This window comes from Acyrthosiphon pisum, chromosome A2 (genome assembly GCF_005508785.2).
Source record: "Acyrthosiphon pisum isolate AL4f chromosome A2, pea_aphid_22Mar2018_4r6ur, whole genome shotgun sequence".
In the NCBI taxonomy this organism is placed as follows: Eukaryota; Metazoa; Arthropoda; class Insecta; order Hemiptera; family Aphididae; genus Acyrthosiphon; species Acyrthosiphon pisum.
In genome coordinates, this window is record NC_042495.1 from 36228085 (window position 1) to 36241841 (window position 13757).

General features: G+C 28.1%; 1 protein-coding gene across 2 annotated transcripts in view; it reads left to right on the plus strand.

Moving 5' to 3' along the window:
* LOC100160168 (sortilin-related receptor) overlaps positions 1 to 12719 on the plus strand; it is a 20940-nt gene extending 8221 nt beyond the window's left edge. The window contains exons 6-33 of one of the 2 annotated variants that reach the window (XM_008188891.3): positions 384 to 585; positions 1171 to 1636; positions 1843 to 2038; positions 2164 to 2367; positions 2431 to 2602; positions 2684 to 2922; positions 2977 to 3202; positions 3276 to 3428; positions 3516 to 3702; positions 4392 to 4498; positions 4776 to 4902; positions 5122 to 5274; positions 5851 to 5987; positions 6065 to 6217; positions 6294 to 6495; positions 6576 to 6803; positions 6870 to 7021; positions 7689 to 7971; positions 8037 to 8266; positions 9576 to 9837; positions 9906 to 10004; positions 10075 to 10239; positions 10300 to 10556; positions 10630 to 10904; positions 10967 to 11166; positions 11251 to 11460; positions 11579 to 11596; positions 11687 to 11907. In XM_008188891.3, coding sequence (XP_008187113.1) covers positions 384 to 585; positions 1171 to 1636; positions 1843 to 2038; positions 2164 to 2367; positions 2431 to 2602; positions 2684 to 2922; positions 2977 to 3202; positions 3276 to 3428; positions 3516 to 3702; positions 4392 to 4498; positions 4776 to 4902; positions 5122 to 5274; positions 5851 to 5987; positions 6065 to 6217; positions 6294 to 6495; positions 6576 to 6803; positions 6870 to 7021; positions 7689 to 7971; positions 8037 to 8266; positions 9576 to 9837; positions 9906 to 10004; positions 10075 to 10239; positions 10300 to 10556; positions 10630 to 10904; positions 10967 to 11166; positions 11251 to 11460; positions 11579 to 11596; positions 11687 to 11742 — 5359 coding nt within the window. In that variant the 3' untranslated portion in view covers positions 11743 to 11907. Of the gene's footprint in view, positions 1 to 383; positions 586 to 1170; positions 1637 to 1842; positions 2039 to 2163; positions 2368 to 2430; positions 2603 to 2683; positions 2923 to 2976; positions 3203 to 3275; positions 3429 to 3515; positions 3703 to 4391; positions 4499 to 4775; positions 4903 to 5121; positions 5275 to 5850; positions 5988 to 6064; positions 6218 to 6293; positions 6496 to 6575; positions 6804 to 6869; positions 7022 to 7688; positions 7972 to 8036; positions 8267 to 9575; positions 9838 to 9905; positions 10005 to 10074; positions 10240 to 10299; positions 10557 to 10629; positions 10905 to 10966; positions 11167 to 11250; positions 11461 to 11578; positions 11597 to 11686 lie in introns of both variants that reach the window. The other variant, XM_003247239.4, reaches the window with a different exon arrangement.
* Positions 12720 to 13757: the final 1038 nt, after the last annotated feature.

The window sequence follows — 13757 nt, forward strand, 5'->3', positions numbered from 1 at the left end:
GAAATCAGCTTTCGAATTCCATACCTAATTACACGTAATTCAGATTATTTATAATTTTATATTTTTATTACTTTTAATTCAGAGTTATTTTTATATTATTTTATCTGTTTTTATTAGATTTTACTACACTTATTTAGTTTTTAGTTTTTATATGATATGTTTCCTTTATATAATTTGTAAAAGGGTATATACCCGTTGATATACAACATAAATAAATAAATGTATAACAAATTAAAATCGGACTTTTCGAAGTATGTGTAATTTATCACCAATTGGTCTACAGCTAAAAATATGCGTGTTGCGATCCTCTTTATAGTTTATTTTAATATTTAATACTCAAGAGATTATTTCTCTAAGAAGTAATTATTAATGTTATGTTTCAGTGATTTGTGGGCTGAACCATTTGCAGATATACACAAAGTTAAAGGACTTCAAGGAATCTATATTGTTTCACAGGTTTCTCCTTCAATGCAGTCAGGAAGTGTGGACATAGGTCCAGAACATATTGTGACTCTTATCAGTTTTGATTGGGGTTTTGATTGGAGATTGCTTAATGTTACGCGATCTTTTTCTCATTGTGAAAAGGTTATTTACATATATTTGACATATAATATTTTTGTCACGCCTGCACCGAAAATTTAGTTTTTAATGACGATTGAAGCGTTGAAAAGCGACCTTTTCCCGTCCAGCAGACAGGAAAGTGGGAATTCCAAAAAGTGGCGGACGGAAACGTGGAAAACCCCAAAAATTTAGTGTGGTAAAATAAAAATCCCCTAAAGTGCTGGGCGTATCCCCTGCACAACTAGATACTGAAATCTAAACTACGGTCGTTACAAAACGTAAAGTTTAGGTCATATCTTATATTCATATTATAACCTCCCTGCATGATATTTTTCTTTCATGAACTTGTTTTCTTAAAATAGTCAAGTTGTGGCATAGATCCCTGCATAGTGTAGTTGCCATGATCAATGAATGCAGAGGCGTGACAAAAAATAGTATGTGTGGCTCGTGGGGGAAGGCAATTTCAATGTTGGGAAAAATGCAACCCTTGCCTGCTGCTCGTGCTGCACATGTCACTTGAACCTGAAATTGCTCACTTCTCGCCCTTGCCACACAACATACTATAATGTTTCTTAACTTTGAATTAACATTTTTTTTCTTTTACTGTAGTCGGATAACTGTTCTTTACATCTTACTCAAATGTTTGCTCATGTGTATCCTGTTACTAGAACTCATACATTCATTTTATCATCAAAGTCTGCTCCTGGAATTATTATGGCTACTGGAGTAGTTGGTAAATCATTAAAAGGCAATCCTGGAGTTTTTGTCAGTAGAGATGCTGGACTCACATGGCGACAAGTATTAAAAGAAATGCATTTTTATAACATTGGTGATCACGGAGGCATTTTGATTGCTGTCCGATACTACAAAGGTGAAAAAGAAGAAACTAGTCAAATTCTTTATTCAACTGATGAAGGAGAAACATGGCTTGAGAAAAATTTCACCAACAGTAAAATAAAAGTTTATGAACTAATGACTGAACCTGGGGAAAATACTACCGTTTTTACTATGTTTGGCTCAGTTATGGAGAAACATGAATGGTTAATAGTTAAAATTGATCTAAAGAACGCGTTTTGTAAGTATTTTAAGAGTATTATTAAATAAAAACTAAAAAGTAATAGAGAGTTACATATAGTAATTTATTTTAATCAATAAATATTATAATTATTCTACTAATGTAAAATTATAAAACATAAATTAAATACTTTAAAGCTGTCCAGCTGTACAGATAGCTGCTGCCCAATGACTATTTGTTTATTAAAACCAAATTATTTTTTACAGCTTATAACTGTACCAAAAAGGATTACAAATTTTGGTCTCCTACTACTTCAAAAGATCATTTAAAAACATCTTGTGTTCTTGGTCAGACACAAATATTTCAAAGAAGAGCCCCTAAAGCAAATTGTTACAATGGAATGAATTATGATCGACCAATTCAGACCAAGACATGTGATTGTGATATTGAAGATTATACATGGTAAACTGAATTTTTTTTTAAGTCATAAGAGTATTTTACTTCTTACAGTTTATAAATAAAATATTTTTGTACAAAATATGAATTATAACTATCATTGTGATTGAAATATTTCTATTATTTTTTAGTGATCATGGATTTACATGGTTTTCAAATTCTAAACAATGTATTAGGAATAAAACAAGTAGCTTTGACCCTTATCTAATTCCGTCGTCTTGTAAACCTGGTTTAATGTATAATCGTACAAAAGGTTATCGTTTAATACCTGGAGATATGTGTAAAGGTGGACGTTCATTAGAATTCATACCTCAAGAAGTTCCATGTCCATTTGAGTATGTTTGTCTGTATACATATTTAAAATAACTCATTTTAAAGTACTAATTAAATTTTTTTAGGGAAAAGTCAGAATTTATTTTGGTTGCTCAAAAAGAGCGTATTCTCAGGTTGAGTGGTAATTTACCATATGTTGTATTACCTGTAAAAAGACTTGAAAATGTCATTGCTATAGAGTTTGATGTGAAAAATAATTGTATTTTTTGGGCTGATATTATTACTGACACTATTGGGGTATAATAAATAATTAAATATTTATTTTATTACTACATTTTTTTCTTGTTACTCATATTTAAAATTGTTATTATTTTTTAGCGACAATGTTTATCTGACGGCCAACAAGGTCCGGAAATTTTGGTGAATTCTGGTCTTAGTAGTGTTGAGGGAATGGCATATGATTGGATATCCAAACATCTTTATTTTGTTGATGGTGCGTTGGCTAAGATAGAGGTTATACGCACTAATACTAAGATTCCTGGACACATGCGCAAGACTATACTAGGTCCTACCCATCTTAAAAAACCTAGAGGGTTAGCAGTTCACCCTAGACTCGGGTATGTAGATTATTAATTTCATGTTAACACATGTTATATAAAATTTGTTTTCAGTTATTTGTTTTGGACCGATTGGGCTGTTGGTGAAGCCAAAGTAGCAAGAGCTAATTTAGATGGATCTGATGTGAAGACATTAATTAGTAATGATTCTATTGAATGGCCTAATGGACTAACTGTAGATTATATAGCTGAACGATTATATTGGGTGGATGCACGCCATGATTATATTGCTTCTTGTGATTTACATGGAAATAACATTAAAAAAGTTATAAAAAATGATGTAAGTAATAAAATTAATTTTATTAATTAACATATGAATACATTCATTTTCATTAATGTATCTTTGATTTCAGGAAAAAGTTTCCCATCCATTTGCTGTAGCTGTTCTTAAAGACTGGATCTATTGGGATGATTGGAAACAAAATTCTATATTTATGTCAGATAAAGATCATGGTGCTAAAATACAAACAGTTTCTACACATTTACCAGGATTAATGGATTTAAAAGTATGATTGTGTAGTAATATATTATTCATATATAATATATGTCTAAATGTTATATTATTATTTTTTATTTATTTAAATATGTTTTAGGTATATTCTCATATGTCACAAATTGATACTAACGAATGCTCAAATAATAACAAATGCTCTCATTTTTGTTTTGGTTTACCAAATCAAATGTTTTCATGTCAATGTCCAGATAATATGAGTAAATCTGATAATAGTTGTCTTTGTCCTGGTCTTAAGGAACCGTTTGCAAATGGAACTTGTCCATCAGGTAAATTAATTATTTTTATAGATTTAATTTTGAATTAATATTTTTGTATTTACATTTTATTATTACAATTTCATTGTTTTTTACTTGATTTATAAACAATATGACCAAATTTTTAGTGATTTCGTTTTTTGCTCCTGAACAATTGAAAATATTCAGAAAATGTCGTTTACGACATTTTGCCTTTCCACTATCAATATTCTGACAGGCTGGCAATAATAATAATGGTTTTCCAGTAACTATAAATGCTATTTATAGGTTGATGAATTAGTTTTTACTTTGTGCAATATTTATTTTTACGTCAATAACATTACCCTACCTCTTAATAACATACAGCCATATCAACAACAGTCTGATGAGTAGCAAACAAAATAAATAATAACAACCACCTGTAGCATATGAATAAGATGATTTTGGTAAAAATCCTTTATAGAAACTCTTAAATTTATAGCAGCCTCTAGGTGCTAGATCCACTTGGTAGTTGCTATCTATTGTAGCCCACCCCAAAAATTATTTTTATATACGCCACTGTTAGAAGGTTACTCAATAGATAGGTTAATAATACTGCAGTAAAATTAAATTAGAAAAACTTATGAAAAACACTTACTTGTATTGGCAACTAGAAAGATGACTACTGATTTATTTGCGAAGTTTTATAATATAATAATAAACAATTATATTTTCTTTAATAGCTGGCCAAACTTGTTCAGTTGATTATTTTCAATGTGCTAATGGTAACTGTGTGCCTAAATATTGGCAATGTGATGGGGATAATGATTGTGGAGATAATTCAGATGAAGTAAGATTTTTCTTTATACTTAATTTAAAATTATGTTCCTTTTTAATTATTTTAATTTTGTTTAATAATAATTCAAGTAGGTAACTAAAATTATTTTATTAATACTAATATAATAATTATTATGATAAAATATAATACAGAAAATAGGTAGATCACAAGTTAAAAAAGTACCTATATTTAGGTAAGGTATAGGTAGTAAATTTGATTAATTCTGGTTTTTTTCGGTAAAATATATATATGTGTTATAGCTATTAATACAAATTTAAATAATATCTAGGTCAAGTGTACCAAAGTTTCATGTGGTCCAAATTCATTCCAATGTGATAATGGAAAGTGCATTCCATCATATTGGACCTGTGATTTTGATCCTGATTGCGAGGATAGTTCAGATGAAATAAATTGCAGTAAATATTATATTTTTTATATCGTAATTAAAATAGTTCATTTTTTATTCTTCTTTTTAAACTAATTAGGTCAAATTAATTATTTAATTTGGCTACTAGTCACAATACGGTCTTTCAAGTACAACTTTTGTAACACTGTTAGTGATAATAAACATTTTTAATTTAATTTAAAGACTAGAGCCTACAACTATAAAACTTCATTATATTACAATTTTTCAGAGTATTCAAATTGTTCAGTCGGACAGTTTCGTTGTAAAAATGGCCGATGCATTTCAATGCACTGGCATTGTGATTTAGAAGACGATTGTCATGATGGTTCAGATGAAGTTGACTGTGTAAATATTTCCAACAATTCTTCGACAACTTGTCCACGTTAGTATAAAATATATATAAGATATATAAGATTATATATTATATATTATATCTATAAATTATAATAAATTCTGGATTTATTATATAATATATACTAAAAAAGCTTAAAATTAGTTAAATGCAGTCTAACAACAAGTTTTTAAGTTTCTTATCAGATAAAAAAAAAATATAGTAAATTTTTACTTAATTTCTTTAGTTAAACAAACAATCAAATAATCAATAAATAATACAACAAAATAATTTAAATATAAAAAATAACATTACCGGACTAATAAAATCTTTCCAACATTTACCTGAATGTATAGATCTATAAACCAAAGATAACACTGTTACAAAGTTCTTATTGGGTGGCCCTTAGATTTATACGCGCGTGAGTCATGGGAAACCACTAATATAGATGATAATAAATTAGGTGTTTAGAAAATGAAAAACTCCAGAATATTTAACTTTTTTGCTATTCCCATCAAACTGGATACTCTCATAAATTATTAAAAAAATAAATGCATACAAATACTGACTAATTATAACTAACCAATACCAAAAGTAACATACTAAATGTAATTTCTTCTCTTGTAGCAAGTAGTTTTCATTGTCCTGGTACTGCCAATACTTGCATTCCAGCCAAATGGCAATGTGATGGTGAAAAAGATTGCCCCGAAGGTAAAGATGAAATTAATTGTGGAATTGACAATTGCGAATCTTGGCAATTTGAGGTTTGTATTTATTACAAGTATTATATTTCATACATTTATTTTAATTTTTAACATTTCAACCAACTATTTAATTAAAGTGTGCCAACAAGAAATGTATATTTGCATCTTGGAAATGTGATGGAGATGATGACTGTAATGATGGACTTAAAAGTGATGAGGTTAATTGTTCGTCTACGACTAGACCTTATCCTGTTGAACCAACTACTCCATCTTTACCATTTATTACTAATGTTAGTAACAATATTTTAACCAAATATCTTCTGTTTATGTTACTAAGTTATTGTCATTTTATTTCTAATTGTCTAGGGTACATGTAGTGAATGGTTATTCCGTTGTAGCAATGGAAAATGCATTCCTTATTGGTGGAAATGTGATAATGTAATGGATTGTGAAGATGGTTCAGATGAAGAGCAATGTGGAACTTTAACTCCCACTAGTCCTAAAACAAATACCTCAATAGTCACCCCTAAGAATATGTGTCCTCAACATTACTTCCAATGCAATAATGGTTTGCTTTTTTTCACATTTAAAATACTATTATACTAATAAAATATTTGTTTAATATATAAATGATTATTTTTGACATAGGTTTATGCATTGAAGACTCATGGGTATGTGATGAAATTTTTGATTGCGATCAGGGTGAAGATGAAACTAACTGTAAAAACAACAACTTTGTGGGTCGCTGCAAAAATAATAGTAGAGAATTTAAATGTCGTATATCTGGGTCATGCATTAGTATTGAAAAAGTTTGTGATGGCACCCCACAATGTCCAGATGCTAGTGATGAAATGTTTTGTACCAATAATAACCAAAGTAAAAATTAATAATGCTATCAATAATAAAAATATATTAATTAAAAAAAAATTACTCATCGTGTAGCTCCTGGAACACCAAGCTGTGGAATGGGTCTATTCCCATGTGATGGCAGCAGATGTATACCAGCATCAAGACGATGTAATAAACATAAAGATTGTTATGATGGTACTGATGAAGAGTATTGTGATACAATAAACAATACTTTAAGTATACAAGTGAGTACCAATAATTACTTATTTCAAGTTGTATTATATTTTGTCACAATTTGTTTTACATTTTCTTTTTTATATATGTTATACATATATGTTTTTCTGAACACATGCAGAAAAAAAATTTTATATTTAGATTACAGTTAATACTTAGAATAATAATTATTTTTCTATTTTCATAATAGTCTCCTTAATATATTACAAAATCTGCAATGTTATGTGATGATAAGGTACTTTAAATATTTACATAAGTAATATTTACCACTATTCTACACCAAGCTGAGTGAATTTCGAGCAGTGCTTGACACCAGTTTTCTGTAGTCTTAGAAGTCTGATTTTCAAAGTAAATTTCTGTAATTTTATTTTTGTTGAGATTCGGTTGGATTATAATGAAATCATAAAATGTTTGTTTCAGTTTTATTGGAAGTCTGTGTTTTTTAATTTAATAATAAAATTCATTTGATTGCTTGGGGGGAGGTTTTCTTATAAAACTGTGCTAATCTTTCTTTATTTTTTATTTTCTGTACATTTCATTTCTACATAATATGCATTTAAGGTTATTTTCCACTATATTCTATGATAACACTGTGATAACACTTAAAAAATGTTTTTGTTAGGTTTATTTTATTTTCAGGTATTGTAAGTTATTAACAATTTTTAATTTTTCTTATAGGTGTCTTTAATGTTTATTGATGAACACGAAACAACTTCAAATTCTCTGTCTTTATATTGGGCGGCACCAAAAAATTTGAGTTTGGAATATTTACCGTCTATCAGTGAATCCCGAATGCCAGAAACATGTGTTAATAAGACATGGGTATCGACGACTAATTATAAGTTTACATCACTCAAACCATACACTGCATATAATATGACTGTTTTTGTCCGTCAAAAAAAAGTACCTAATACCATCTATCCACCTGCTTTTTTCATACTAGCATCAACAGCTGAAGGCGGTATGTTAAATTTAAGATATACATAAGTGATACTTAAAAATATATTTTTTATTTTGATTTTATAGTTCCAAGTGCTCCTCTGAATGTAATAGTTAAACAAGTAAATGCTGAAGAAGTTTTGGTAACTTGGACTAGACCAGAAAATCCAGCTGGTCGCATTTCGTCTTACAATGTTTATGTTGAGCCACCTCACCCAGCTATGGTTTTGTCTGTCGAAGCTGATTATAATAATGTTACACAATCATACCCTGTCCGATCATCATTATATCGTTTAAATATTGAATATAGTTTTTGGGTAAGTTTCATTTATTGACATTTTTTTTTTTAGTTTTCAGTAAATCAAAAAATTAAACTAAAAATCTAATTTAATTAGTATAATATAACTTAGAAAACTGGCATAAAAAATTAATATCCAATATATTAACGTGGTAAGTGACCACAACAATCTTTTGTTGCTAAAAAAAAAAATGTTTATATGCATACAATGTGTCCCCAATGAAGAAGTGATCAGTCGGCGAAATATAATAGCATGCTCTAAGTTATAAAAAAAGCCCCTTTAAGGAGGTCTAATTTTTTAATTTTTTTAGTTGGGCAATCAACTTTTAAGCAAAATCGAAACCTACCACACATTTGCTGATGCATCTTCAAAACTTTTTACCGTCATTTTTTTTTTTAAAGATTTTTAAGTGTGCTATTAACTTAACTATAATATACTCAATCAAACCAGAAATATACAAATTATTTCATTAAATTTAAAAAAGTTGACAAAAATTTTCATTTTTGAAAGGAAATTGCTTGTAACTCCGAATAATGCTGTAATTACTACAGTTTTTATTTTAATTTTTTTACCCTACATAATTTGTACATTTCTGGTTTGATGTTAGTTGATAAAATAAAATAGCAAAAAAAAAAAATACATAACAAAAAAAAAAATTAAAAAGTTAGACTCCCCCCTCCCCCTTTAAAGATTTTTTTTTAAAACCTAAGGTATATTATCATATGACGCTGGTCGGTCACTTCTTCATGGGACACATTACATTATATATATATATTAGATATCATAACAGAAAGAAGAAATTGCTATAAAAAATGAATCCTCGTATAAAGAAGTTTTTATTTAATTGTGAAATTTGATTGCTGCTGTTTCTCTTAATGTAATTGTTACAATGACTCAACATCCAAATAAAAAATATACGAAATATCAAATGTACAGCAGCAGCACATTATGTTGACCATTACATGGTTTCATTTGTCTGGATAGTGTCCTCTTAGTATTCAATTAAAATAATTAAATAGACTTATTTGTTATTATACAATTTAAGGTAAGAACATTACCTGTGTTTGTTCATTCATTTGTCATGGTATTAGGGTATTAAATTTTTTAGCGAGTTATGTGTATAAAATATAAAAAACCAAGTATAAAGATAGATTCTAAGTTCTTTAAATTAAGTTTAATAATAATTCAATTAATTTATATTAAAGCTATCAATATAACATTAATTCTGCTAAACCAAAATCTGGTATGTTGTATGTTTGTAAGACAGAGATAACACATGTGGTTATGGTGTCCTTTTTTGTATTATTAACTTGAATATTGTGTCTAGGTTACAGCCAAGCTATCAGAGTATGAATCTGAACATTCTGCAGTTAAAAGGTTCCATTTCGATGAGGATTCTTTAGTGGATGTCAATCTAAAATTAAATGTTACTACAAGAACAGAAAATAGCATCACTGTATCTTGGGAAAGTGTTGAACACGCTGATGGTTTTACTATTGTTTCTTCGGCACCAATTAAAGAAGGCCCATATCCCAATTCTATTCAGTCATTTAACATATCAAACAATAATAATGCATTAAAGTTTACAGGTTAGTACAATTTAATTTTATTAAAACATAATATAATATTTTGTTGATTTTATCATATTCTTTTTCAGTTACTAAACTATCACCTGGTGTAACATACACAATAAATGTAATACCATACAATAAGCGATACATTGGTATGAAATATACAATTGTAACAAAAACTGATGGTAATAATATTAAATCTACTTGTGTATTGTGTGAATTGTGTTTAATATTTTTAATTTATTATTTATTTAGGTCAACCATTACCATCTGTAACAAATATAACCGGCTCTTTGGTCAATATAAAAGATAAAAAAGAGTCAACAATTAGAGTACAATGGAATGCACCTAAACAGTATGGAAAGACTAAGTGGCTCTATGGAGTTTATTGGGGCACCAATGCTAATGACCTTCTTAGTGGTATGCTATAATCTAGAAGCTCATCAATTTAAATATTAATATACATAAAAAAATGTTTAGGGCCAAAGTATAATACTTCAGCAACTATAGCCATTCTCATCAACATTGAATCTTGCACATCACTTATGATTGATGTTGGTGTCATTGGTCCCAATGGTATTGGACCATTATCTAAGAGACCCTTTACTATTATAACACCATTTGATCCAACTGTACCACCTAAAGACATACAAATTGAACAGCTAGAACACTCAAACCAACCAATGATTCTTATAAGCTGGAAAGCATCTTGTCACCCAGTTCAGCAGTCTTACAAAGTAAAAACCTTTTAAATTATTTTTGCAATGTTAATTTTGATGTAAATTATAATATACAATTATTTTCTTCAAGGTAAGTATTTTGGAATCCAATAAAAATAAAAATTTTGAATTCATTGTTCCAAATGTGTCCGATACCGAAGCTACATTGCATTTTTCCGTTCATTACGGTGGCAATTACTTTATTCGTATATCAACCATGACACCAAATGCTGTCCCATCATCATTAATTAATTATCGGGCACCAGAATTGCCTTCTCCACATCAGGTTAAGGTGTTCAGTATGCCTGATGGTCATTATGAAATATATTGGCATAAACCTAACATATCATTTCTACTTAAGGCACCGTGAGTACATAAATAAACATTATTTTAATCATTAATTAATATAAACTTACATAATCTTCTAGGGCTGTGCATTATTTGGTACATATGTCTGAGGGCAGTGAATTGAATGTCACAACTGCCAAGACCTATCAAGCTGAAGATAGTCCATTTATTATCATTGATCCGCCAACAAGTAACCAATTGTCAGTGGCTGTTCAACTGGCAACAAATGAAGGTTATGTATCTAAAATGTCCGAAGTGTTCTCATTTATACCTCAAAATGGTTAGTATGATATTAAAAACAAAATCTGCATTTATAAATAATAATTTTATTATATTAATACTATTATTATTACTGTTCTTACAGTTGATAGTCTATCTTCAGAAGTGGTCGTTGTTGGTGTCAATACCGGTTGGATGTCTATGATTTTGGTTTTATTAGTTATAGGATTATCTGCAGGTCTAACATATTTCGTTGTTAGACATCGGAACCTACAAAATAGCTTTGTGCAATTTGCCAATAGTCGATATGATACACGGTCGGGATCAGCTACTTTTACTGGAGTTGATAGTCTTGGTTAGTAATTTAATTTGATTTATATTTTCATACTTTTCAGCCTCTTTTTAATGATGTGAATATAATTTAAATTTATACATTTTTAATTGAATTTGATTATTTGTTCATGCTTTCGTAGGATTAGGAGTATTTAAAGGTATACAATTGAATAGTAAAAATATCATATTATGTACATATAATTTTATAGGTTGAGTTGATTGTACTATTGAGCATATTAATTTTTCAGATGATGAGCCAGCAGTTCAAGGCTTTTCAGATGACGAGCCACTAGTCATTACTTAAAAATTATCAACTGATCGTTCCGTCATCTGTGATAAAGCGTAACCATTTATCTCAATCCAAGTGACATATTATTTTATATTTATTAGAATATAACATAGAAGTCAACTTCTTTATATTATTATTACTTTACTTAAATTCTAATGCTGTAACTGTTTATTTTTTACTTTAAAATATGTAATTGTATCCCCTATTTTATACTTTTAATTTAATTTAATTTTTCTTAACTTTACTGTTTGCCTATAGTTTAATTTTATCATCTCTAAGTGAAAAACAATTACATAATTTATACTTAGGATTTAGGACAAAATCATAATTATCCCATTGCCTAAATAATTGTAACCCATCTCAAGTGGTGTCAAAGTGGAAAAATAAATGTAGAACAAAATATCAAAAATCCACACACTCATTAAAACTAATACCAAAAAAATTAAAAATGTTTTCTTTGAGAAGAATAGTTAAGAACTTAAAAAACAAATTGATAGGACAAATATCCAATGAATGGGTTTGGCGCCACTATTTTCTTTCTAACTACCTATCTGTAAAAATCGAAAATATTGAAGTAATTGCTAATATTATATTTAAAATTAGTAGGTCATTTAAAATACAATTGTTATAATTTCAATACGATATGTGGTATCAATAAATTATGTCCTGAAAATAACTATGTCAATAATCCATTTTGTTACCATACGCATGTTGTAAATATTATTTTAAAAACAATTGTTATTGTTTGATTTGAAGTGACTTCTGTAATTCTTTAAAAACCTTTGCTAAATTACATTTTATTTATTTATACTCAGTTGTTATAAGTATAATCAATGTATCATTTTATTGTTTTATATTGAGTTTAAAAAGTCAATTTTAATAACTAAAAATAATTAATATTAAAAATTACAAATAACTTGAATTCAACTTGAATTCTCAGCGTATTATACTCTATCTTTCAACAAATACAAAACTTTCTATGATCAAAAAAATGGCTACTTCTTAACAATAATACAAACAAATCTCTTGTATATTATTTCCTAGTGAATGGATATTGTTATTTTAATTTAATTTTTATATAGCATTACAATAATCTCCATTTTCATTTGAATAATTTTTATTTGTGCTCAAATATATTTTTAATATATTTAATTAATGCCTAAGTAGATCATTAAAGTAATTTTAGTGGCATAGTATATCTATAATTAGATTTTGCTCATAACTGCATAAGATTAGTCAAAAGCCATACAATTAATTTGTAAAACAAAACTGCCCAATTTCTACTTATCATATTGTACCCAATTGTTTTAATTTTAATTTTTTTTTATTTATATAAAAGTACAACAATGCAAATACTCATATACAGTACTAAATTTATATTTTAATATGATTATCTTATATAAATATCCATGTAATTTACTTTTAAATTACTTTCACAGTTGCAAAACATTTTAATACACTGTTACTTATACATTACTGCATAGGTTCATTAAAAGTTGAATTCTTACAATAATTGATGACTCACAAAAACAATATAATATTATAATATTTTTGCCTTCAGATTCAAAAATCTAAAAGAGTTAACATTTGATAGAAATTTGTACACAAATTCTGTGTATTGAACTTAAATCCAGGCGATCAGTTTTGTGTAGGCGAGTAATAAAAATTCTAACCATACGTGGTCATTACTCATATTTTGTTATGTGCAAAACTAATATTTTTTTCCGGGGGAATCGTTATAGGTAATATTATACAAGACACAATATTATTCAATTTGTTATCAAGCAATTAAATGTATTATTTTTTTTTTAATTTCTATCATATCAAATATATCATGTAAGTCTATATAAGTGTTTGTGCAGTGTGTTTAGATTTTAGAATAATAACTAATAAGTGTGCAGTTATGGCCCATTGCTGTATCAACAAAACTGCACTGGTTATGAAAACTGCAGCTATTTATTGTACTATATGATTATAATTTTACTATTAAATTTATTATTGGGAAAATATTTGGTTGAATAGAATTGTAG